This window comes from Plasmodium gonderi (genome assembly GCF_002157705.1).
Source record: "Plasmodium gonderi DNA, contig: Chr14, whole genome shotgun sequence".
In the NCBI taxonomy this organism is placed as follows: domain Eukaryota; phylum Apicomplexa; class Aconoidasida; order Haemosporida; family Plasmodiidae; genus Plasmodium; species Plasmodium gonderi.
In genome coordinates this window covers 2,018,863-2,044,266 of record NW_021628939.1, presented here as the reverse complement: position 1 = coordinate 2,044,266, position 25,404 = coordinate 2,018,863, and the positions used below count along the sequence as shown (strand labels likewise).

Sequence of the window (25,404 nt, the reverse complement as noted above, 5' to 3'; positions counted from 1 at the left end):
AAAAATTATATGGAAGTTATTTTTTCTATCCATCTATCTATATATCTATGTATCTTTTTTTTTTTTTTTTTTTTTTTTTTTTTTTTTTTTTCTAACATTTGCTACCACACCCCCTCCACTAGGAGATAAAAATTGATTCAAATATGCATTTTCAGAATTCTTGAAAAGTAATAATTTTTTTTTTTTTCTCATTTTTTAAAAATTAATAGTTTAGTACAGTGGATCTAACAAACATATTTGGCTAATAAGTTTCAGAAAATCATTCATAAGAGTTATGGGAAACCTTTACTGAGAAAAAAAAAAAGAAAAGAAAAAATTCCTTTCTCCCAGTTTTTATATGTTATTAACCCTTTTGATTTCACATTACATTTTTAAAGTAATGAAAACAGAATTTCTTGGCATAATTTTTTTTCCTTTTAGTTCCTATTTTATGAAATTTAATGAATATCTTTTTTTTCTTTTTTTTTTCTATTGTGTTAAATGTATTTTAATTATATTTTACATAACTTTTACCTCATGCGCGACATATAAATACCCCTTTCACCACACACACACACACACACACACATTTATCACATTTACAATATTTACCATATTTATCACATTTACCATATTTACCATATTTATCACATTTACCACATTTACCACATTTACCACGTTTACTATATTTACTACATGTACCTCATTTACCTACGTAGGTCATGTTATATTAAGTTCGCTAATTCTTCACCACACCTTATGATCTGCTAACGTAAAAAGTTTTGCATGAATTGGATAGGGTTTTTATAAAACACACATCTGTGCATAAAGAAGTGATCAAGTGCAAAATCCTGAAAACACACGCAAGACGGGATTAAAACAAAGAAAGGACAGGATAAACACGAATACATAACAGGATAAACACGGATACATAACAGGATAAACACGAATACATAACCGGATAAACACACACACAAGACGACTGAACACTGCAGAATATTCCCGCACAAGCGTCGCAATTATGTTTGAATGCAGAATAGATGGTCAGTTTTTTAAAAAACTGTTTGAAACCCTGAAAGATATTTGCACAGAAGTAAACTTAGAATGTTATGAAAATGGAATTAAGATGCAATCAATGGACTGTAGCCATGTATCTTTGGTGGATTTAAATATTTTGTCCGATTTTTTTCAACATTACAGGTTTGAACTGTTCATATTTTTTTTTTTTTTTTTTTTTTTTTTTTTTCTCCCTAAGCAATCACATTTGTCATTTTTACCTGACCCTATTTAGCTAGCTTGTTTGTCTGCACATATTTACTGAATTTTATTTTATGCACATTATTTTACATGCCTCCAATTGTGTTGACATTTTTACCTGAACTGTTCATATTTTTTTATTTTTATTTTTTTTTTTTAAATCTTCTTGATTATTCCCCTTTCCCCTTTCCCTTTTTTGTTTTTTTTTTTTTTTTTTTTTTTCAGATGTGATAAAAATTGTGTCCTCGGTATAAGCATCAACTTTATGCTAAAAATATTATCAGTAATTAAAGAAAAATCCACAGTTTTTCTTTTTAAAGAAGATAATGAAAATGAAGCTGTTTTAAATATCGGAATTATAGACGAAGAGGAACAATCAAATTCAGAAGACTTCCTTGAAATTCAGGTAAAATTAATTAATACACAAAAGGAGCATTTAGAAATTCCACAATCTGAATATCATTGCCAATGTACAATGAAGTCCAAAAAATTCCAAGAATTTACAAAATATTTGAATTCAATTGGTGATAATGTGTCCATATCAATGAAAAAAGATACCATGATTTTAAGCACAACAGGTGCTGATATAAAAGTGACAAAACAGTTTACAAATGATATGCCCGACGTTTCTATCACTTGTTCCAAATCTGTCTCTCAAGAATTTGCCACGAGATATTTAGTTATGTTTTCACGAGCTTCCTCCTTATCCGATGAGGTCTACATTTCCCTCTCCCCAAATATACCAGTTTCCATTAGATTTAACTTCAAGCAATCACTAACGGATTTGCAGGAAAGCTCTCACCTGACCTTTTTCTTGGCACCCAAAATTGGCGAGTACTGAAGTGGTGAAGTGGTGAAGTGGTGAAGTGGAGAAGTGGTGAAGTGGAGAAGTGGTGAAGTGGAGAAGTGGTGAAGTGGAGAAGTGGTGAAGTGGAGAAGTGGTGAAGTGGAGAAGTGGTGAAGTGGTGAAGAGGCATAGCAAAAATGGATGTAACGATTGTTTCCCCTCCCGTCACTTAATATGTAACATATCAGAATCATCCCTAAGATGCACAGAAAGAATGAAGTAATTGTTGTTCATTAAAATAAATAATAGCTCATTTCTTGCATCCATCCCCTCACCCTTTTTTTTTTTTTTTTTTCTTTTTTGAGAGGGGTGGGTGTATCAATGAAAACTTGGGAACTATAACAAAAATTCAAAATAGAAAACACTGATGAAAAGTATCTTTTTCACATATCCTCTTCCCCAAAGCATACAACAAATAGCTGCCAATATTTAACACGAGCCCTTAATTAAAGTGACACTCGTTTCAAGTAAAAAATTTTTTTTATTTATGCATAGGTCTCAGCTTCGAGGGGAAAAGTGGCAAGAGAAGTAAAAAAAATAAAATAAAATAAAAATAAAATAAAAATAAAATAAAAATAAAATAAAAATAAAAAACACTTTTATAAATTCAAAGTGTCCCATTTGGAGAAGTACGCACTAAAATATATATATATATACATATATATATGCACATGTATGTAAGTATACATAGACATAGGTACATACATGTACATACCTTGCTTGCGAAACGTGTAACAACCTGCACGATTAGGCACCCCGTACTTCCACCTGAACTTTAGTTAGCGCATCATACATCATATAATAATTTTCTATTTTAAAAGAAAGTAAAAGCTTCAAAGTGGTGCAAAAAGGGTACCATTCGGTGCTTACAAATTATGATCCACTTAATTATGGGTTGTGGAAAGGAGAACCATGTGACATCAGCTCCTCCCCCACATCCTTCACATCGAAGGCCACAAAATTATGAAAATTGGCAAAAATAAATTGGTCACTTTTTTAAATGAAAAGAGGGAATGAGTAATTTACTTCATCCCTTTGTAAGTTTCAAAATAGAGAATCGAAGAGAAAAAAAAAAAAAAAAAAAAAAAACTATAATATGGGTATACCATACGAGCACACATGTCAATGGTAATATATTCACAACCAAAGTATAAAACTTATTACTCTTTTTGTGTTTCTATAGAATAATTTCTTACCCTGCATGATAAGTTAAAATCATACTTTAACTTCTCATCTTGTCGCATCTTTTTCATTAATTTCTTTTGATAGCTGCTTTTATTTTTTGTCTGGTTGATGAATAACTTTTCTTCGCTGATTGTGTAAAAGTTGGGTTCACATTGTTCATCTTGAAGAGCCAAATGGTCTGTCCTACTTCTCATTTCTCCTCCGTTGTTACTACTATGGCAATCCATTTCTGCATTTTCTCGTGCACCACCTGATATAGTATCCGTTTGGTAAAGCATGCCATTATCTACAACCACTTGGTTCATTGAAACCTTTTCAAAGTTGTGTGAAAAAGATTTGTATTTCTCCTTCTCTGAATTTTTCATGAGATGAATAAAATCCTTTACAGAAATATGATCTTTGTTAATACGCAAAATGTGTCTCAGAATTTGAATGGCATATAGAAGTTTTCTCTTAAAATCAAAACATTGATTCCATTCTTGGAAAGGTACATGTATTATATACCATCCAAATTTTTTTAAAATGAAATTTTTTATAATTGAATTCATAGTCCTACTATGACTTTCTTTATAAAAATGAGATAAACCATCTACTTCAATTAAAATATTTTTGTTTATTGTTTTCTGCAAAATGTTAAGTTTCCTTTGTTCTTCTGATTCGTTACGTGGTGCAATTACATCTTCCTGTTCTAACCTTTTCGTTTTATAAATTATATTCATATTGGATTCTTCTTTTGTATTTTTAATCTCTCCATAGGAATAAAATTCATACATTTTTTTTTTATTTTGTAAAAAGTCTACTACTATATCTAGTTGGTATGGTCCAAACTGAACTTCACTTCTGTGTGCAATTCCAACTAAGCTGAGAAATCTTGAAACATTTCTATGAGTCCTCGAGGACAGTATTATATAATCATCAATTTTCAATTTAACGTTTCGAATTTTAAAAAAAAATGTTTTTAAGTATACCGGGAATTCAAAATAGGTTGGGAAAAATGCTTTTAAGTATAAATCAACAATTTGCAATTGATATATACTTATTAGGGAAATTTTCTGGCGATATTTTTCGTTCAGTAAATATATTAGATTGAAGAATATATTTAATTCATTTTTGAAAAAAATTTCCGGCATTATTTCCACTACGCTGATGTTTCTAATATCATTACTTATGATATTAGTGCCACTTTTTTTTCTCTTCAAAATTACTGAGGAAATCTTCTGACCTGTGCATATCTTTTCTTCATTTTCACCCTCCCCAGGTAGATAATTTTTTTCTTCTTCACTTTTTTTCAGAACTTTTACAATTTCCTCGCCCAAATCGAGAATTGGAGAAGTACCATTTTCCCCTACGCGGGGTGTCCATTCGGCCTCGGTTCCTTCTTCCTTTTCTTCTGTTCCCTCCTCTACTTTTCTGCTAATGTTTGTACCGCTAGTTATGCCTGCATCGCCACTTCTGCTTGAATCGCCACTTTTGCTTGCACCGCTAGTTATGCCTGTTTTTATTTTATTTCTTTTTTTTTCCTCCTCGCAGAAATACATTTTGGTCATGTGGAAATAATACACAAAGGAAAAGACAAGATTAGTTAATTCCTTTTCATCAAAATCGTGCATGAAGACAACAATTTTTGGAAAAATATAATTGTAAAATGGTTTGTGAAAAAAGCATAATTTTGTGAATGCGTTAAAAAGCTGACATACGTTATTTTTTTCAAATTCATAATTATTTAAAAGCATAATTTTATAAATTTTGTATAAAAAAATCATATCCCTGTAGAGCAAATTTGACAAAGCATAACAAGCTAAGGACAAATCTGCTAGACTCAAATGATGAATATTTCGACTAATCAATTGAACAGATTTTTTCACAAATATACGTGAATACATTCTTATTTTACTAAATGAGTAAAGAATAATTATCACCTGAAATGGTTTCATCGTGTCTATCTTTTCAATAACTTCCTTCAACAATAGTTGATAAATTTTTTTATCTTCAACTTGCAATTTCACAAGTCCATATAATAGACAACATAATGACTGATTTGTTAATAGCTCATTTTTTTTTTTTTTTTTTCTTATCATGTAACTAATAAAATGGAAAAATTGTTTCTGTTTCATTTTTGTCTTACCATAAGAATTTATAAAAGTAGATAAACAGAAAAAATCAAACTGCGGTTCACTTGTCTCTCCTTTTAGCACACAAGGTAGATCTGTTATGATGCTACCATTTTGTACACTACATTCTCCATTACTGTGATGTTTATGTTTTGAGTTCATTTGTTCACCTTTGTCTTGTTGATCCTGCTGAGAAACAGTTGCTACTATTCCCTTTTTTTCCATTTTATTAATTTCATTAATTTTTCGAATTAACAACCTGTACAGAATGGTATATACCTTCTCATCTTTTAAACCAACCTTGCTAAAAGAATATGCCAACTGTTGAATAGATCGGATATCAAAATGGTAATTTTTAAACTTAGTTCCTATGGTTGCTCTATATAAAAATTCGTCAATCATGTATGTAAACAAAATTTTATCTTTTCTATTTATTCTTATAAGAGAACTAGCCAAATTACTCATTTCTATGTTTTTAAATTTTTTCATCTTGAAAATAGATTCATTTACAAGTTTGTCCATCATGAGTTTGTTGTTTATCTGCATCTGGGAAAAGGCGTGTACTAAGTTACTCAATGATTGGGGAGAGAACCTAGGAGTGTTATTCACAATAAACGGGATCAAACAGTTAAAAGTTTCATTATCATAGTATTCTAACTTTACTAATGCGTTCAATATGATTGATATATCTTTAGGTTGTGGTACTTGATTTGTATTAATTTTTCCCTCGAATGCTACAAAAGTGTTTTTTACTCCATTTTTTTCGTTCAATGAATATTCATCACATTCTTCTTTCGAACGTACATCAACGTTAGAGAAATTCCTCGGGAGTGTTGCATCAGGATCAATTTCAACTACCCCATCTGAAGGAGCTGTAGATTTATCCAGCTCAGCTGAAACGTTTGGCATCGATGGTTGACGCATTCTTTTTTTAATTTGTTCGCATATCACTTTGCATAATTTGTTATTTTTTTCACCCATTTTTGCAAACGAGTTGAGAATAATAGCTAGCTGATAGAAGTGAAATGAATCCGATTTAAAAATAACGTGCTTTGCAACTGCATTTGATAAAATGGGGTCATGTTTCCTCAATTTTACACAGCTGTAGAAAATAATGCATACATCCTTTGGAGTGAATTTCAAAATATTTTTTGCAATTAACGGCGTGCATTTATGAAAAATAGATTTTAAATGTTTCTCAGAATCAATTTTAAAAAAACAAAATATAGAAATGAGTTCCCTTATGTTCCATGGTTGGACAGAGTTGTTCATGTTTCTTAAAAATGCCTCAGTTAAAAGTTTTATTAAATATACTGGCTTCGATTTAGAAAATGTAAAAATTTGGAAAAGCTTACTTATGCTTGTGACATCAAAATTATAATGTATTCTTTTAATCTGTTGATGAAGAAGTAAATTTAATTCTTTATCATTTCTTTTTAAAATCATTAATGTCTTGTATATACTTACAAATTCATATGGTAAAAAGGACCGAACAAATTTCTTTGTGCACGAAAATAAATTATCCAAAAAATCGGATGGCAATTTCTTCATTTCATTTTTATTTCTTACAAATTTGTATATCTTAAGTATCTCTTTCTTATTCTTATTATTTAATTCTTCTGCACAAATTGGCATATTTTTATATTCTCCCATTCCTTCATTTGAATCAAATGGAATTACAGTTATTTTTCGATACCTCTGATTAATCCCATGATTTTCATTCTCCTCTTCCTTTAAAGGCCTGCTTCTTATTTTATAAACTGCTCCATCATTCCTCCATTCTTTACACTTATTCTGCAAACGAAGCTGGTAGCTCCGTCTCTGTAACATGTTTGGAAAGTTCTTCATTCGTGTGTTCCAAATTGTTCAGCAGTATGTGTGTAAAATCATGTGTTGTCTTCCAATTTCGAACTGATGAAGATTTTCTGTTTTGGTGGAACTTCCGATAGAGAGTAAACTAACGTGGGAAAAATATTATGTGGCAAATTGCCCATTTACTTTTATCCCTTCCTCTCACGTACTTGCACGCATCTGTTCTTTTAAGATAAAATGCATTTATATCTTTTACAAATGTTGGCATTTTTTTTTAATTTAACTCTTGTTAATTTAAAAGAGACCTTAGTAGTCACTGTGTAGTAATCGTGATTAAGTGTTAAAAAAGGGAAAATTGAATAAAAATAGTGAAAACTGAAAAAAAAAAAAAAAAAAAAAAAAATCGATAAACTCAATCTGTATGGAATATATACGAGAAAGCTAAATTTGACATTGTTTGAAAATACATACAAGAAAAGAATAAGATTAGCTACTAAAAAAAAAAAAAATAATAATAATAATAATAAAACATGAAACACTTCCCACAAAAAAGTGAAAAAATATGGATCGTCAAAAAAAAAAAAAAAAAAAATAAATAAAGTGGAAGAAAAGGCTACTAAAGCGAATTCCACCATAAGTGCAAAAAAAAAAAAAAAAGTACACTTCTCACAAAAGAAAAACACTTTGCATGATTGTTAGGAGCCCCTTTGACCTAACAATTTTGTCTGCTCAATGAAAAAAAGAGAAAGGCAAAGCGAGAGGAGAGGAAAGGAAAGGACAGAGTTGCCATTTACTTTGCACTGGGAAACTTGAATTTTCTTAACGAATAAAACAATTACACACATAAACACACAAAGTACAGAAGCAGGGAAGTTTATGTCACAAAAAAAAAAAAAAAAAAAAAAAAAAAAAAAAAATAATAATAACGATCTCCCTACCCTCTTCCAACTGATCCATATAAAGTGATTAAATTTATGATTCACTCAGAGACGAGTCCGGAGGGAGAAAAGAGCCGCTCCCTAGTAATAAACAATTCTTCCCAAAGAAATGATAAACCAAATGGCGACAATGAACCAACGAAGGAATCTAATCAATCTAGTAAGAAGACAAATAAGAAGACTAAGAAGGGCGTAACCATTTCAGCATATTCTCCAGCTTACATATCAGAGCCTGTGTACCAATGGGGGGTAAGAGAGAAAAACACAAAAACGAGCAAAAAATGGAGAAAAAACGAGCAAAAAATGGAGAAAAAACGAGCAAAAATGGAGAAAAAAAAAAATCCATAAAAAGTTGCCGCAAAATATAAGGTTCTGTAATGAACCACTTCCCACCTATGAACGTACACACACAGCAGGAACACCTGCAGTGCACACATTCGTTGTCCAAAATAGAGAGAAATGAAACACCCTTCTTCATTTCATTCTCCTCCATTCCATTTTCCTTTCCCCGAGCAGGTCTCAAGCAAGGACCGAATATTCTACGACAAGATGAACGACTTGATTATACACCAAAATGTGTCAGCTAAGGCAATGCTAGTAACAGATATCAAGAAGAAAAAGGCAAACTACAAAGCAGTGTATGTCAGGTTTGATAAAGAAATGTGCGAACACATAAGCTTCTGTCGTAACAGCACTTTTTTTCTGTATTATTCTATTAATCCAAATATAATAGAAATATCAGATATATTGAACAACCACAATATATATTTAAATATAAACATAAACAAACTTAACGAGTCTAAAATTCTCGCTGCTTTTTGGTTACGTGGTCATGATTTGAAACTAGCTGAAAATAGTGAAAAACAAAAAGAGGTAGCAATGGATGATACAACTTTTACTGCATCTGGGAACGGAAATGAAGGGGCGGATTCATTTTCAGTTGCAGATTCATCCGACTTTGCTATAATAACAAGTATTGGTATCGAAATTTTTCACATCTGCTTTGAAAACCTAATCATTACTCCATTAAAAAAACACATAATAAAAAGTGATGAGTGTTGGTATGACGAATCAAGCTCATATATAGCCCTACTGTCAAATGCACAGAAAAATCATGTTATTTCTCCATACTTGTTAAATAATAGTAATGCAATCAAATTACAAAAAATAGAACTGAATCTTCCTAAGTCTGAAATTATTAATAAAAATGATATTGAAATTATCACATTGTATGATGACACGTATTGTATTCATAAAGATTTTAAGAATGGAAGAATTTCCTTTCGTTGTCTTTCATCAACTTTGTATTTTGATTATGTTCTTGATTTATTTTCCAATGGAATTATGGAAACTTTTTCTCTGGATAATATATTTGGTGTCTTTAGCTATTCAAATGAAAAAGTCTATCTATTTGATATAAAGTATCACAAAAGAAATAAAACACAAATTATAAATAACTTAGAGGATCACACCATTAACATTTCTTATCTTACATCTCCTAAGAGTTTTAGATCGCAAATCCCTTTTAGCTACATTTCATTTCATTCCTTCAATCTTCTTATGGACAATCACTATGGTAATGTATACAAAATATGGATAGACTATGACCTCCTTATGCTTCAGATTTGTCAGCACTTTGCCAATCTGGTGAGTCATCCGCTATGCCCATTGTGGGAACTGCTCCTGTTCCGGTGTTCCGGTGTTGCAGTGTTGCAATGTTGCACTATTTCACTACTGCACTATTTCACTATTTCACTACTGCACTACTGCAGTTACTATTGCAACTAAGTCTACCTCCTCCACCAACCCACCTTCTCATTCCCCACGTTCAGAACACATCGGTTGATGTCCTGTTACGTAGACCAAACTGCAAAAGCAGAATAACAGAAATGTTTTTTCTTTCACTAGAAAATGACATACAAATTGAAGATTTTATAAGCATAGTGAACATAATAAATACCAATTATAGAAGACTAATAGAACAGTCTGTAGATAAAAAAAAAAAAAACTTAACGACAACAAGAAAAAATAATAATAAAATCATTCAGCCTTTAGGAAATATAATAAAAAATTTAAAACAAAAAACTCTTATTACTGAAAGAGATATTGTTACTGATGTATTCCATGCCTTTATGATTAAAAAATATAACCTCGATAAGAATGAGACATTATTCAACTTTTCTCTAAATTTTAGAGAAATCGAAAAAGCAAAACAGGAAAGACGAAGAAAAGGCACCAAGAGCAAAAACGATTGTGCCGATAAGTACATGTTGAAGTACAAAATATGCAAAAAATCACACCATGAGGTAGCAGATACAGAAGTAGGTGGGTTGGCAGGTAAAGAAGTAGGAGACTTGACAGACGATGCAGTAGATTATAAGCTGGTTCTGAGCTACTCAGAACTACATAACCCACCAATGTTCCTTATATATGTTCTGGAATATATGAAGTCCCTACTTATGTTAAATATCATACCGAACCGGATCCTACAAACTTTTCTTTTCGACATATGTATCTTTTACAAGAAAGATAACTGTCTAAGACAACTTCTGCAATTTTATGTGATTGCTGATTCGATAGAAGTAACAAAGAGACTATTTCATTACTGGAAGTTGACCAAACATGATTGGGCTTATAACTTCTGTTTGGATATGTCTTTGCGATTAAAGGAACATGAAATGGTGGTTCATCTCTTTTTGTCTGATAAGAAATACATTAAAATAATTGATTTCATAAGAAAATACAACCTTATTGACTATCCCATTACAGTTATATTTCAAGCCATCGAAAATGATTTTGATTCTCCCGACAAGTACATAATATTTAATCACATCATTCGCTCCTTGAATCACTGGATTAGGTACGTGCGCTTCTCGAAAAGGAGAAAAAAAGAGAAGAGAAAAGAAAAGAAAATCTATTGTGTGTTTACTACCCCTAATTCGCCAAACTGGTCGTGCAGCAACTTAAAAAAGAGAAAATTGATCTACAAAAAAAAGTGTTAAGTTACGGGGACGTACATTTTTATTTTTTCCATTTTTTTCATTTTTTCCATTTTTTCCATTTTTTCCATTTTTTTCATTTTTTCCATTTTTTTCATTTTTTCCACTCGAATTTGTAACCCAATATGTTATCCATATATCGCGCCATGTCGCTCCTGCCTATCAAAATGGACATTTTGACATTTTTGCACATCCCCTTCATTTCTCACTGTATAGGGATTCAAACCAAGACGCTCAGAAATACCCTTTACCAAATTTACAGGTGAGTACCTCCTTATTTATGTACACATAATGCATCATTTTTCGCATTCCACTTATTCGCTTTAGCAACTTTTTGTGTACATACGTATATATGTATATGTGTGTGCATGTGTATATATATATATATATATATATATATATATATTTATTTATTATTTTTTTTTTTATATATATATGCAAAAGAATTGCGAAAAGTGGGTGAACTTGGTTGAAGAGGAGTAAAATACATAACAGAAGTAAGAGAAGGAGGAAATTGTGGTCTTTTGGAGATACGAAATTAGATGGTATCTCCATTGGGAGATTTTTACTCGTAGTTTTGCTTTTATTTGCGGTTTTGCTTTTATTTGTGGTTTTACCTTTATTTGTGGTTTTACCTTTATTTGTGGTTTTACCTTTATTTGTTATATATTTTTTTTTTTTCTTTTTTTTTCTTCCCTCTTTAATCGCAACTTTCTAACCTCCAGCATTTCTAAGTCTACTATTTTGTTCTTCCCTTCATTTTTGCCATTTCCAACGATCCCAAATCCCACATTCACTGCAACCGTGTTCTTTTCATAATCACAAAATGGAGAATCTTTCAATGTGCATGCACAGAATGTCATAAGGCATTTCTCGAATGCCTAAATTTGCACCTGAATAAGTATATATTAATTATTGGGTGAAAAAGTCTTGTGAAGGGAAAAATTTCCCATTTTCGCGAAAAAAAAATTTGTATGTGTATTTTGGCTGTGCGAGTTTTTATTCTATAATAAATTCCGCGCACTGTTGCATGCAATGAGGGAATGTATGGACAGATGCATGTGTATGGATGGGTAGATTCATATGTATGGATGCATGTAAGTGTGTATCGACATTTCCAGACTTTACTCTGTAACATGTGTAAATGCGTGGAACACGCAAGAAAAGATGTTAAAGAGGGGGAGGGATTGCCGTTTTTGCACTTGGGTATGTACCTTGAAATAAGCACGTGATTAATTTGTGGTAAAAAAATAATAAAAGGAAAAAGGAAATAACCACTGTGCGAATATATAGATACTGATATCCTAATAATAAATAAATAGGTACATACATAAATAGGTACATAAATAGGAAATATGTGAGTAGACATGAAAAAGTGTATGTATGGTGAGAGTAAATAGGAGTAAAAATCGTTTATAAAAAAAAAAAAAAAAAAAAAAAAATATTTTTTGCGCAATTCTGTCAGTTGCTTTTCTCATTAGGAGGCATGTGTGTGTGTGTATGGGGGTGGCAATGGTTGCGAAGGGAACACCATTCTTCTATTCAGCCATTTCTGGTGTGTATGCATATGTGTATATATATATATATTCGCACACGTGCATGCTAGTCCACATTGCGTGAATCAAATTCGGTTCTGCATTTTTTTAAACGATCCAAAGTAATAAGCTGTCATATATATTTCTCCCGGATCTTGTAGCTACATAACGAGAAACGCAGTGTGGGAAGCCCATGCGCACCTATTCATACAGAGGAAGATTCACACGGGGGAAGATTCACACAGAGGAAGATTCATACAGAGGAAGATTCATACAGAGCAATACTCACACAGAGCAATACTCACACAGAGCAATACTCACACAGAGCAATACTCACACAGAGCAATACTCACACAGAGCAATACTCACACAGAGCAATACTCACACAGAGCAATTCTCACACAGAGCAATTCTCACACAGAGCAATTCTCATACAGAGCAATACTCACACAGAAGCATGATGCATTTGCGTGTGACACACGTTATATACATTACGTAAACGCACAGAGGCATGCGTAAATACATTCATGCATAAATGCTCTTATGCGTGTCTGCACAATTAGAAGTCAGAAAAAAGTTCACTTTTTCAAATCAAAAACCTTCTTCAGCAAATAAGCAACCGCACTCTCTTTGTGTGACAAGGGAAGGACACATTTGGCATGGGATTTGGCAGATTCAGTGGCATTCGAAACAGCAAAGGAATACTTAAAATTTGAAAGCATTGCAATGTCATTTTCAGCATCTCCCACTACTAAAACTTGATCATTGGAAATATTATAATGTTTTAGGAGATAATTAATACCTGTATATTTATCATGACCTAATTTGGTTACTTCTGCATGTCCATTATATGTTGTAAATATTGTTAGTTTGTTTTTAAATTTCTGTTTCAAATCCCCTATTACCCGTTTAGATTCTGATGGATCTAAAACAATCATTAATTTATTCATAGTTCTATATTTTAACATTTCATTATGTCTTATTATTATACTTTTGTTTTCGCTATACATTTTTTGTAAAAAATCAGAATATTTATTATCTTCTGTGACATAGTTAGATTCTCCTCTATGGAAAATTGTTTGATTTACTAAATTATTTTCAACAAGGTAACTTATCAATTCAGCATATACATCCGTTTCTATAGTCTCATCAAGTAAGGTATAACCAATCTGGTCATACACTATTGTTCCATTAATATACACACCTGGCATCCCATAAAAATTCATCTTTTTTAAATTTTCTTCACCAAATGCACTTAAGATTCCCACTTTGGATCTCCCTGTGCATATACTAACCATGTATCCCCTTTCAATCGCTTCTTTAATTGCATCAATATTTTCCTTCGGCACCTTAATATCTTTATCTACAAATAGAGTTCCATCAAAATCGATCAGTAGCAGTTTTATGTCTGCACCTTTTAACGCTTCCTCCACCTTAAGATCTTGGGTCTGCTTTTCCGTCATTTCTTCAAATATGATTTGGGTGAAACGAGCAGGAGTGGAATGCGAAAAGGTGGAAAAAGGTTGGCAAAAAAACGGGGAAAAAGGGGAAAAAAAATTGGCAAAAAAACGGGGAAAAAAAAGAAAAAAGATTGGCAAAAAAAACGGGGAAAAAATAAGATCTGAATCGACAGCAGAAAATACGAAGATATGTATGACCCTGCAAGGTGAAAATGTGTCAAAGGGAGCTAACAGGGGGGGGAGGGAAATTGTTGGAGCACGTGGATATCAAATGAATGTTTTTGACATACGCGAAAAATTTATCATTATAGTAAGAAGTGTGACAATATAGTAACATCAAACGTGGGGCTAATATGACCATGTAAAAGAGATTGAAAAAAAAAAAAAAAAAAAGCTCTAAAATGAAGAAGTACATTAATGTGACTTTTCCTATAATTGAGAATAAGTAAATCTGACGTTACGAAATTAAAAGGTAATTATATTTTCGCAAAAAAAAAAAGAAAAGAAAAGAAAAAAAAAATTACATATATATATATGTATATATATACATATACATATACATGTACATGCGCATGTGCAAGTACAATTTTGAAAAAAAATAAAATCTATTTTAGCCAAAAAAAAAAAAAAAAAAAAAAAGTAGCACACGATGGTGAAAGGGTTAATAAGTTTATAGAATGGGTAAGGGATATTTAGAAGAAAAAAAAAAAAAAAAAAAAAAAAATCTCTCAATCTTATGGTGTATATGTGTAAATGATGGTATTACATTTCATTGGGGCTTATGTATATTACTAAACACAGCAATTCCTGAGGAAAAAAAAAAAAAAAAAAAAAAAATGTGAACATGATGATATTATTTTGTTATGTGCTTCTTCTTCCCCTTCAGTTTATCATTTTGTTTTGCAGTCTTGCCATGTTTTTTTCCACATTTTTTTCCACATTTTTTCCACATTTTTTCCACATTTTTTCCACATTTTTTCCACATTTTTTCCACATTTTTTCCACATTTTTTCCACGTTTTATTACATTTTTTGCTACATTTTTTACAACATTCCTTGCTGCTCTTGTTGCTACACCTTTTTTGTTGCACTTTTGGTTGTATTTTTTGCCATATTTTGTTTTGCTTCACTTATCTTTATTTTATTTTACATTCTATAGATTATTTTATTTATCTTTTTTTCCCCCCTCTTTCACACAAGTTTTCTTTGTTTTACGAGGCAATAAACAAAACACTGTAGAACACACTTCAAATTGGTAATAAAAACAAAATCGTATAAAAGTAATAACAAAATTTCATCCCTACCAAATGGAAAAAAATGGAAATAACTGACATATAAGATATGTATCATTGTTGTGAGAAAAGAGAAAACGATGGAAAAAAAAAGTGTGTACGTTACATCAGATTTAGAAAAATGCCAAGGGAAGAGAAGTAAAAGATGGTGTTTCCTCTCTTCCCCATCCTAATAATAATTCCACAGATGGAGATGGAGGCATTCCCCCCCCTTTTTTTTTTTTTTTTTTTTTTTTTTTTTCACTGCCTCCACTTTTTGTGATTTTATATGAACACGTGCAGGCATCATACTCAGTAATGAAAAGGTTCACCAAATATACGTTCAATAAAAATATGAAAAATTGATAATCTCACAAATACACCAACCAGCTAAGCGCGCAAAGAAAGGATAAGGGAAACATAGGATCGAACGCACGTGTGTTTGAGCATGTACATATGCAGTGTGTATATATACCTCTCCCTCTCTCGCGCTATATATATATATATATATATATATATGTATATATGTAGGCCCCCCACTTTGTTTAACGTGGAAATAGCGAAAATATGTTTAGTTCTTGCACTACCTGACAATGTCACTGAAGGAAGTCACGAGCCTTATAGAAGTTACACACAAATTAGAATGATAAATGTGAGAAAGAGGATAAATAAAAAAAAAAAAAAAAAGTATTCAATTTTTTTTTTTTTTTTTTGACATTTTGTTTGTATACATAAACGTATGTCTCAAAGTTTATGCATGTGCTAGAGGAATATAATGATTACATGGTAAGACTTATTCAAAACCTGGTGTCATCACAAGTTCGACTAAATTGGGACGTTGTTTTCCCCCCACACCCACCCTATTCATAAATTAAAGCGTTAAAATGTTAACGTGATAAACTCTTAAAATATTGGAATGCACTTTTTGCATATCGTCCCACTTTCCTCTGTGTATTCATTCCCGATTTATTTCTCATGGAAAATACTCTATGAGGGATGAAAGGGATGTAAAAGAAGAGGATATACACATGGGGAAAAAAGAGATGAGACAAGGTGAAAGAAAAGATACATAAGGTCCAAAAGTTGGAACATGCAAGAATCCTGTAATAAAAAGACCATTTTTATGAAATAAGATCTATCCAATTTGTACATTTTTCTTACTTTTTTTTTTTTTTTTCATTAATTTGGTATAATCTGCACCAGGGAAACGGATAAAAAGTCCATCATGGAATATATATAGATAGATATATACACATGTATACACATGTATTTGAGCTACCCCTTCCACATTGCTGGTTTCTCGTTTTTTCTATATGAAAAAACTTGTCGACATGGTGATATTACAAGGGAAGATTATAACCCTGGTTTTACACAAGTGTTCATATGCAGATGTCATTACTGTATTCTACACGTATTGCATATAGAATCCGTATACATTATTACCACCTCACCTCACCTCATCTTAACTGCACTTTTTCTTTTTTTTTATTTTCAAACGCACCAATTCAGCATACTGAAAAACTTCTTTTCTTTTGAATTTGTGTGTCATCAATAATGTAACTACAAATTGGGGGAGAATGACGGAGAAGTAATTTTCCTTCTACATTCATTTTTTTTATATTGCAACTTTTTGAGCAGTTGAAGAAAACTTTCATAAATGCATATCATAGGAGAACAACCACCAATCGAATTAGAGAAAAATTCGTTGAACTTGAAACAACTGTTATATTGAACGTCTGTTACTTATTCGTTTAATTGTCTCATATTTTTTTTGTATTTTTCTCCCTTTTTTTCCTTAAGGGATGAGGGGTTGAAAGCAAAGCTTTGCACTATTAACCCTTTTTTCTGCACCTTTTTGCAAATTTTTTTCCTTTTTATCTATCAAAAAGGTAACATTACGAATGTACTAAACACATGCATGTATATGCACATGCCCATTCTGTTTCCTCCTCAGAACAAGTGTTTAAATGGGGGGAAGGGAGGGGAAAAAAAAAGAAGAAAAAAAAAAAAAATCAAATTAAATTAAAACAAAATAAAATAAATCCAAATCAACACTACAAACGTGTTTTCCCTTCTTTTGTAGCCCAAAATGTTATCATAATGCATTTTTACCTATGCTTGCGCTACGTGAAATAATAAAAAGGAGAAAGCTGAGAAAAAAGATCTTGTTTTTATGTTTATCTATTTTGTTTTGTTCATCTATTTTGTCATGTATATCTATTTTGTCATGTATATCTATTTTGTCATGTATATCTATTTTGTTGTATTGTTTTATTCTATTTTTTCTCTTCAATTTATATATCTAATGCTTCTATTTCGTTGTTCATGTTGAAAGAAAAAAAAGAGTGGCCCTTTTTTCCACCATACCCATTTTGACATTCCTATGTAGGAAATTAGCAATTTATTATGTGCTGTTTTTTTTTTTTTTTTAATAGATAGTAGAGTTCACGGAGTTTCTTATGCACATCATAATGAGAAGAGCTTTAAGGTATTCACTTTAAAAAAAAATGTATGTGCATTCGACAATCGTTATATGTACATGTTTAGATATATATACATGCACAAGAATATGTATAAGAACAGTTGTACACACATGCATGCAATAGATTATGTATTTGCATTCCTGCGCCCCAGGGGGTTCTTACACGTAAATGAAAAATGACTCTATATTAAAAAAAAAAAAAAAAAAAAAAAAAAAAAAACAATTCTCACTGTATACGAAGATATTATTGATTCAGACTGTGATTCATTTCAATTTTGCAAAAGAATAAAATTATTAATTACGAAGAAGAGATGTAGGTGCACACAAAACCATTTGTGCATGCAGTAGTAACCTTGCATGCATCGATCAATATGTTAGCGGTACAACATATGATACAGAATATACATGATAGAACGCATGTACATGCATTTGTTGCCCTCTCTACCTTCAACTTTTCTTCCTTTTTTTTTTTTTTTTTTTTTCATTACATTTCGAAACGTAGACCAGCGTTTATTAACCCCCCTTTAAAGTATATATTTTCTTTAGTATTTTTGAGTTTATTATTTTTGTGTTCTAACTTTTTTTTTCCTTTGTTTGTAAACGCTTCTCATACAGAACATGTAACACATTAGTTGTTCTTTTTGCTTTGCCACTTAATACATAATCCTGTTTCGGCTTTAACCCCTGTTTCGGCTTTAGCCCCTGTTTCTGCTTTAATCCCGTTTCTATTTCTCCCTCCCTTTTCTGTGTTTTCTCGCGCCTGTTCTGCTTTTCCTTCCTTTTTGAAAAAATTAAAAATGTTACTTTAATCACAGGGAGGAATATATGTGCACAGTACATGGAACTGAATGCAGTACACACCCACCACATACACACACGCTCGTTTCTACCACACATGCACACACGCTCGTTTCTACCACACATACACACACGCTCGTTTCTACCACACATGCACACACGCTCGTTTCTACCACACATGCACACAACTAATCATGTGCGTGTCGGAGGCGTAGCACCCTTTGTAAGGGCCCTGTATGCACACGTGTTATGCTTGTATATAAGCTCATAAAAATCACACTTCTGTGAAAAATATACATACCTTCATATGGTTGTTTCGTGTACTTGGTGCATGCATGTGTACACAAGTATGAGTGTGCATACGTGCTGATCTGGTATACCTCTATACCTGTGTAGTTGTGTGTTTTTCTTCTTTTTCTGCAAAGGGCCACATGTGTACAAGCAAAACCACAGGGTAGTGGTGCTTTCCCCCTCCCCTCCTTTGGACGAGACAGAGAAACGAAAATGAACATCCAGGGAAAAAAACCGCAGAGAAAAAAAAATCTCGGGGTGGTTGAGGAGTTCATGGAGATAGAAAAGAAAAAAAAAGAATTTTGCATTTTCTACATATGCGAAATATTAAATGGTATATATGGAACATACAAAAAGAACAAACCTGTTTACATACATTTCATATGCTCACAAGAAAAAGAAAATAATAACTTCGAAAAAAAACAATTATTTTATTATACACCAAATTCAGTACTAGAGCAATATTTCCCAGATCATTTTCAAAATGTGTATTTTCTTTGCGCACATTATTCTATGTGGAAAAACAAATTAAATAATCATGACAAGAAAAATGAAAGTGGAACTCCCCTTGGCATTTTTAATGAAGAATCAGATAAACAAAACAATGGCAACAAAAATGATCAAAGGAAAAAGTACTCTTGTCAAAATGAAGAAACATTTTATTTTATTTTTACTTTTTACATGCAACCAAATTTTATGTGGGAAGAAATTAATATGCCCATATTTCACGATAAGGGATATATTGAGTGTAAGTTTGATTGTATAGATAATATGATCAAATTGAGTGATAATATGAACTTAGCACAGAAAGTTAAGGGGAGTGCCCGAAACCAAACTTTGATTCAGTGTATTCGTGAAGGATTCACAAATAAAGAAGATCCCAACATAAGGCACAAAGGGAATGTACACCTCCTACCATTTTTTATATCAACTCAACAGTTATATAAAAACTGCCGAGTATGTCAAACCAGAGTTATAAGTTTTAACGAAAAGGACATATATTGCAAAATTGACAAAGAGGAAAATTTCCCCAGACAACTTTTGCTTCTCGTTAAGAAAAAGCTACAGAAAAGACTCAAGAACATGCATGCAGAGGTAATACAAACAGGAGAAAACAAAAAAATAGAAATAAAAAAAAGGAAAAAAGAATATGAAAAATCACAAAAAATCACCAGTTTAGAATTTATTGACAAAGATAAAAAAAGGAACAAATCATATACCACCACGCGAGGAAGGCAAAAACAAAATGTTACCCACATGGAAGAAGAAGCCAAGCATGTCAGAGATAGCCTCACTGGAATTGATTGCGCAGAGATACAACAGTTAATCAGATGCACGGATGCAATTTTTGAAAGAAGTATCTCAGACGAACAAATGGAAAAATTGCTCTTACAAATTAAGAGCAAGGGATATACTCGAAACATGTGCAGTGCCATCATTCACAGCATCCCGATTCATGGTAGTGCCATTCACAACATCCCCATTCACAGTCGTGCCATTCCCAATCGTTCCATTGCAACCGTTCCGGTTATTCCCGTTATGCCCCATCCCCACAATCAGGAAATAACATCAAGAAGCACTCACATCACAAATAATCAAGACATGAACAAGTATTTGGGTTTGGGTGATTACTACAAATACTTTGCTTCAAGCAAAAATGAATTAAAAAATACGCTGCAAGATCCCTGGCAGCTTGGAATTGGTGTGAAGAAGACAATAAAAAAAAAAAAAAAAAGCGAGTGACAAATGTGTGCATTTTTTATTCTGCAATTTTATTCGGCAATTTTATTCTGCTTTTTTATTCTGCTTTTTTATTCTGCTTTTTTATTCTGCTTTTTTATTCTGCTTTTTTATTCTGCTTTTTTATTCTGCAATTTTATTCTGCAATTTTATTCGGCAATTTTATTCGGCAATTTTATTCTGCAATTTTATTCGGCAATTTTATTCGCAATTTTATTCGGCAATTTTATTCTGCAATTTTATTCTGCAATTTTATTCGGCAATTTTATTCGCAATTTTATTCTGCAATTTTATTCGGCAATTTTATTCTGCAATTTTATTCTGCAATTTTATTCGGCAATTTTATTCGGCAATTTTATTCTGCAATTTTATTCTGCTGTTTCATTTTGCTACGCTATTTTATCGATTCATCGTTTTCCTGTTTTATCTTATCATTGTCATTATTATTTCCTTTTTTTTGAACAGACATATCCGAATTTTCACAACCCCCTCCTGCGAAACAGCGGGGAAAAAAAAAAAAAGTGGGGCACTTACTTCCTTATCCCCATCATGCACAACTCACACTTTGCGTTTCGCCTGAACCGTGCAGGCGATTTTGCGTTGTTTTAATGTACATGTTCGACTGACACTCATTAGCTACATTATTTTTACTACTCAACTGCTAACTGAACAACTGGGTATACCTCCCTACTCTTTGCACCATACCATCACAAAGGTAATCTTTTATTCTCATATATTTAGAAACACAGTATACGTGTCCACAGGTCGAAGTTGATTTATGTCTGGGAAAGCTCGTACAAAAGGTACAAAACGTTCGCAATACTGATCTATCCAGACATACTTGTATATACCTTTTCTTTTGATTAATAAAAAAAAAATAATAAATAAAATAATACGGTGGAATGGTGGAAAAAATTAAGTTTTTGTTTGTTGAATTATTTTTACTAAAAACAATGAAGAGGTAAAAAAAAAAAAAAAAACATACACCTCACATAAATATTAGTATATATCATGTGTGGCATCTCAATGAAAACGAAAAAAAAAAAAAAAAAAAAAAATTAATTAATTATGATCCTTATGTCTCATTTATGCTTTAACTCACAATGTATCTATTTATCTCTCGTAATCTCACTCATATATATATACACAATTGTGCATGAGGAAAGATATGCATCACTGCATTAACTTTTATATTAACTCAATGTTTCGCACATAAGGGGTTTCAGGCAATTATGCACACGTTCTGAGTAAGGATGTGTACGTGCAGCTATGTATATATATATATATATATATATTCACTGCATTACATTACACATTGTATGCACGCTTAAGATACGTGCATTTTTATTAATGGCGAAGAAAAACAAGCTTCACCCTTTTTTTTTTTTTTATATCAAGTGCATGGGAATATAATCTCACACTGTATTATGGTGGGAGTAGGATGTGCTATGTATACTCAAGATACTCGAAAAAAAAAAAAAAAAAAAAAAAAAAAAATGATAAGCAACGGGTGCGACATGATTGGGAAAGAAGGGGCAAGAAAGAAAGAGAAAAAAAAAAAAAATCTTCAACACATATATCATCCTATCAAGTGTATCAAATTATTCAAATCCGAGTAACACATCACACCAAGTGGTAAGTGTTATACGTATCTTCCTGTGATAACCTTGAATATGATATTGGCCACGGCATTCTCATTGTTCGTCTTGGTGCTAATACATCTTGCCACCTTTAATGCCTGCTTGGTGGAATTCTTGACAACAACTGAATATCCTGTGGAAGCCAACATCTCTAAATCGTTATTATCATTTCCAATAGATAAAATCTGATTCAAAGAAATATCATAAAACTGTGCATACAACTGAACAGTTTGTATCTTGGATGTGTTTATAGGTGAAAGAACAAGTTTTTCTTTATTTGGGGGTACATATATCTTGAATCGATTATCCAACTCGGGAAATAAGACATTGTGGAGATCCTTAAATGGTTCATCATCAGTAGGATATAGCTTTTCATAAATTTCTATAGAAACAATATCACCAATCATGAATATGTCTTTAATGTTTTTTAACACAACAGCCTTATAACGTTTATCTAAAGATAACAAATTTTTCATATTCGAATTGGATTTATTCCCTTGTCCATGAATTGTAAATTGTTTTTTTTTAAACTCTGGGTCATCATTAAATACATATACAATACTTGGTGTTATAAAAAGACTATATTTTAAAATATTATAATTTGACAAAGCAAATAAAATAAACTCTAAGTCTCTCATACTGAATTTACGATATATGTAATCAACTCCTTTGATATTTAAGTATGCACCATGGGAATATACACCATCCATTTTTTCAATTCCATATGTTTCTTTTTGTTTCTGTGTAAACATTTCCATTGCATAATTATGTAATTTTCCAGTTGCTAAAATTACCTTTATACCTAGCCTCTTCGCTATTTCTATAGCATTTAAGTTGACGTTACTAATTCTACTTGAGTCATCAGCTAGGGTACCATCAATATCGATTGCTATTAGCTTTATAGAATTTTTTTCTAACAAATCGTTCACACATTCATCCGATTCTTTGTATTGTAGCATTTCTTTGTATTTCTTCTGAATATACATGCTGCCATGGGCCATGCTTTTCGGGTGCAAAAAAAAAAAAGCGAATTCTCGATTACAGCTTCATGCTGACTCATTAGGACACAACACACTAAGGCCACTAGGGACAAGCACACTTTTTTCACGTTAGTCATTTTGGACAAAGGGGTATAAAGCGTAGAGAGAATAAAAAATATAAAAAAATTAAATTAATAAAAAAGTTATATTAATAAAAAAGTTATATTAATAAAAAAGTTATATTAATAAAAAAGTTATATTAATAAAAAAGTTATATTAATAAAAGTCTTATATTAATAAAAAGGTTAAATTAATAAAAATATTATATTAATAATTTTCATAAAAAATGAATGAAGAATGCTTCCAAGCTGTGAAAGAAAATGGGGATGACAAAAAAATAATAATAAAACTATTAGAAAAACAAAATATAATATAAAATAAAATGCATTTATGTATTATTTTTGTTTATATTTGCGTTCATATTTGTGTATATATTTACTTTTATATTTGTGTTTATATTTGCGTTTATATTTGCGTTTATATTTGCGTTTATATTTGCGTTTATATTTGCGTTTATATTTGCGTTTATATTTGTGTTTATATTTTTATGTTTATATTTATATTTTTAATTTTTTTTCATAAGTGTGTAAATTTTTTTGTTACTTTTTTTTCACATTTTTACATTTATTTCGTTGCTTCATTTCGTTGCTTCATGTCGTTGCTTCATTTCATCGCTCCATTTCACCGCTCCATTTCACCGCTCCATTTCACCGCTCCATTTCACCGCTCCATTTCATCGCTCATTCACATCACCCCTCTTCATTTTTATAATTGGGATGTCATTTATTCTCATTTGGTGCATTCCCCTTCCACACCTCAAAAATTGCACATATTTTTCCATGTGAACCATTGCACCTTCTAGGCTTACACTTGAGAACGAGTCCTTGCAGTGTATCCCCCCCCTTAGCCCTTGTTTTTTTTTTTTTTTTTTTTTTTTTTATGCATGCAAATTTGCATTACTTATTTCATTTTTTTTTTTTTTTTTTTTTTTGCAGCTTCAAAGGAGGGGAGGGGTGCAGGGAAAGAAGATCTTACTGCATGAAGTACACACACCATTTTATTTTGCTTTGCTTGTTTGCTTGTTTGCTTGTTTGCTTGTTTGCTTGTTTGCTTGTTTGCTTGTTTGCTTGTTTGCTTGTTTGCTTGTTTGCTTGTTTGCTTGTTTGCTTGTTTGCTTGTTTGCTTGTTTGCTTGTTTGCTTGTTTGCTTGTTTGCTTGTTTGCTTGTTTGCTTGTTTGCTTATTTGCTTGTTAACTTGCATTTTTTTTTTTTTTTTTTTTTTTTTTTTTTTTTTTTTTTTTTTTTTTTTTTTTTTTTTTTTTTTTTTTTTTTTTTTTTTTTTTTTTTTTTTTTTTTTTTTTTTTTTTTTTTTTTTTTTTTTTTTCTTTTTTTTTTTTTTTTTTTTTTTTTTTTTTCATCACTTCATTTGCTCTTCTTTTTAGCACCTTTATTTTATCCATTTCTGCGTTTTTGCATGCGGGAAAAGGAAACGATAGCAAGTGCATGCACAAGGGTGAGGGAGGATGAAGGTTTCAAGTGGGGCATAAATATTGTGCTCTCATATTCCTCCCTCCCTTTTTTTTTTATTTTACATGAATGAGCATTCTCTCTCTAGAAAAATATATATATATATATATATATGTATACATATTTGCGCTTCCTATTTTTAATGTTTATTATGCAGATGTTTTTATTTCTACAAGTAGCATGTACACGATCGTGAACTGTGTGCTCTGCTATGCAAATGGAGGATGCGACACATTTTAAGCCAGAATACAATAGTAGGAATGTTTGTGGCCCCTGGTCAACTCAAATGATATTAATGCTATTTTTTGCATGCACACAATTGTAGGAGTAACTGTAAATGATAGCCCATGCAGGTACAATCGGCCATCGTGCATTAAGGGGAAAATATAGGGTATTATTGGGGGGGGGGGGGGGGGGGGGGATTTTTTTTTTTAAAAATTAAAAAAAAAAAGGAAAAAAAAAAAAAAAAAAAAAAAAAAAAAAAAAAAAAAAA

At 31.5% G+C, this 25,404-nt stretch overlaps 6 protein-coding genes across 6 annotated transcripts; 3 read left to right on the top strand and 3 right to left on the bottom strand.

The window, feature by feature from the left end:
- Positions 1 to 1,000: 1,000 nt before the first annotated feature.
- On the top strand, positions 1,001 to 2,077 carry PGO_144400 (proliferating cell nuclear antigen; the record flags this gene model as incomplete). Its single annotated transcript, XM_028690430.1, has 2 exons — positions 1,001 to 1,179; positions 1,462 to 2,077. 2 exons carry the CDS (start codon positions 1,001 to 1,003, stop codon positions 2,075 to 2,077), a joined length of 795 nt encoding a protein of 264 aa, XP_028546231.1.
- Positions 2,078 to 3,243: 1,166 nt separating this feature from the next.
- On the bottom strand, positions 3,244 to 7,227 carry PGO_144390 (hypothetical protein, conserved; the record flags this gene model as incomplete). The annotated part of the gene is made up of 1 exon (XM_028690429.1): positions 3,244 to 7,227. The coding sequence occupies one exon, from the start codon at positions 7,225 to 7,227 to the stop codon at positions 3,244 to 3,246; it is 3,984 nt and encodes a 1,327-aa protein (XP_028546230.1).
- A 938-nt stretch (positions 7,228 to 8,165) lies between these two features.
- On the top strand, positions 8,166 to 11,611 carry PGO_144380 (hypothetical protein, conserved; the record flags this gene model as incomplete). Its single annotated transcript, XM_028690428.1, has 5 exons — positions 8,166 to 8,378; positions 8,646 to 9,776; positions 9,962 to 10,989; positions 11,345 to 11,390; positions 11,573 to 11,611. The coding sequence occupies 5 exons, from the start codon at positions 8,166 to 8,168 to the stop codon at positions 11,609 to 11,611; spliced, it is 2,457 nt and encodes an 818-aa protein (XP_028546229.1).
- Positions 11,612 to 13,241: 1,630 nt separating this feature from the next.
- On the bottom strand, positions 13,242 to 14,126 carry PGO_144370 (haloacid dehalogenase-like hydrolase; the record flags this gene model as incomplete). The annotated part of the gene is made up of 1 exon (XM_028690427.1): positions 13,242 to 14,126. One exon carries the CDS (start codon positions 14,124 to 14,126, stop codon positions 13,242 to 13,244), a length of 885 nt encoding a protein of 294 aa, XP_028546228.1.
- A 5,051-nt stretch (positions 14,127 to 19,177) lies between these two features.
- Positions 19,178 to 20,707, top strand: PGO_144360 (hypothetical protein; the record flags this gene model as incomplete). The annotated part of the gene is made up of 1 exon (XM_028690426.1): positions 19,178 to 20,707. The coding sequence occupies one exon, from the start codon at positions 19,178 to 19,180 to the stop codon at positions 20,705 to 20,707; it is 1,530 nt and encodes a 509-aa protein (XP_028546227.1).
- A 1,639-nt stretch (positions 20,708 to 22,346) lies between these two features.
- PGO_144350 (haloacid dehalogenase-like hydrolase) lies at positions 22,347 to 23,461 on the bottom strand (the record flags this gene model as incomplete). Its single annotated transcript, XM_028690425.1, has 2 exons — positions 22,347 to 23,346; positions 23,442 to 23,461. 2 exons carry the CDS (start codon positions 23,459 to 23,461, stop codon positions 22,347 to 22,349), a joined length of 1,020 nt encoding a protein of 339 aa, XP_028546226.1.
- Positions 23,462 to 25,404: the final 1,943 nt, after the last annotated feature.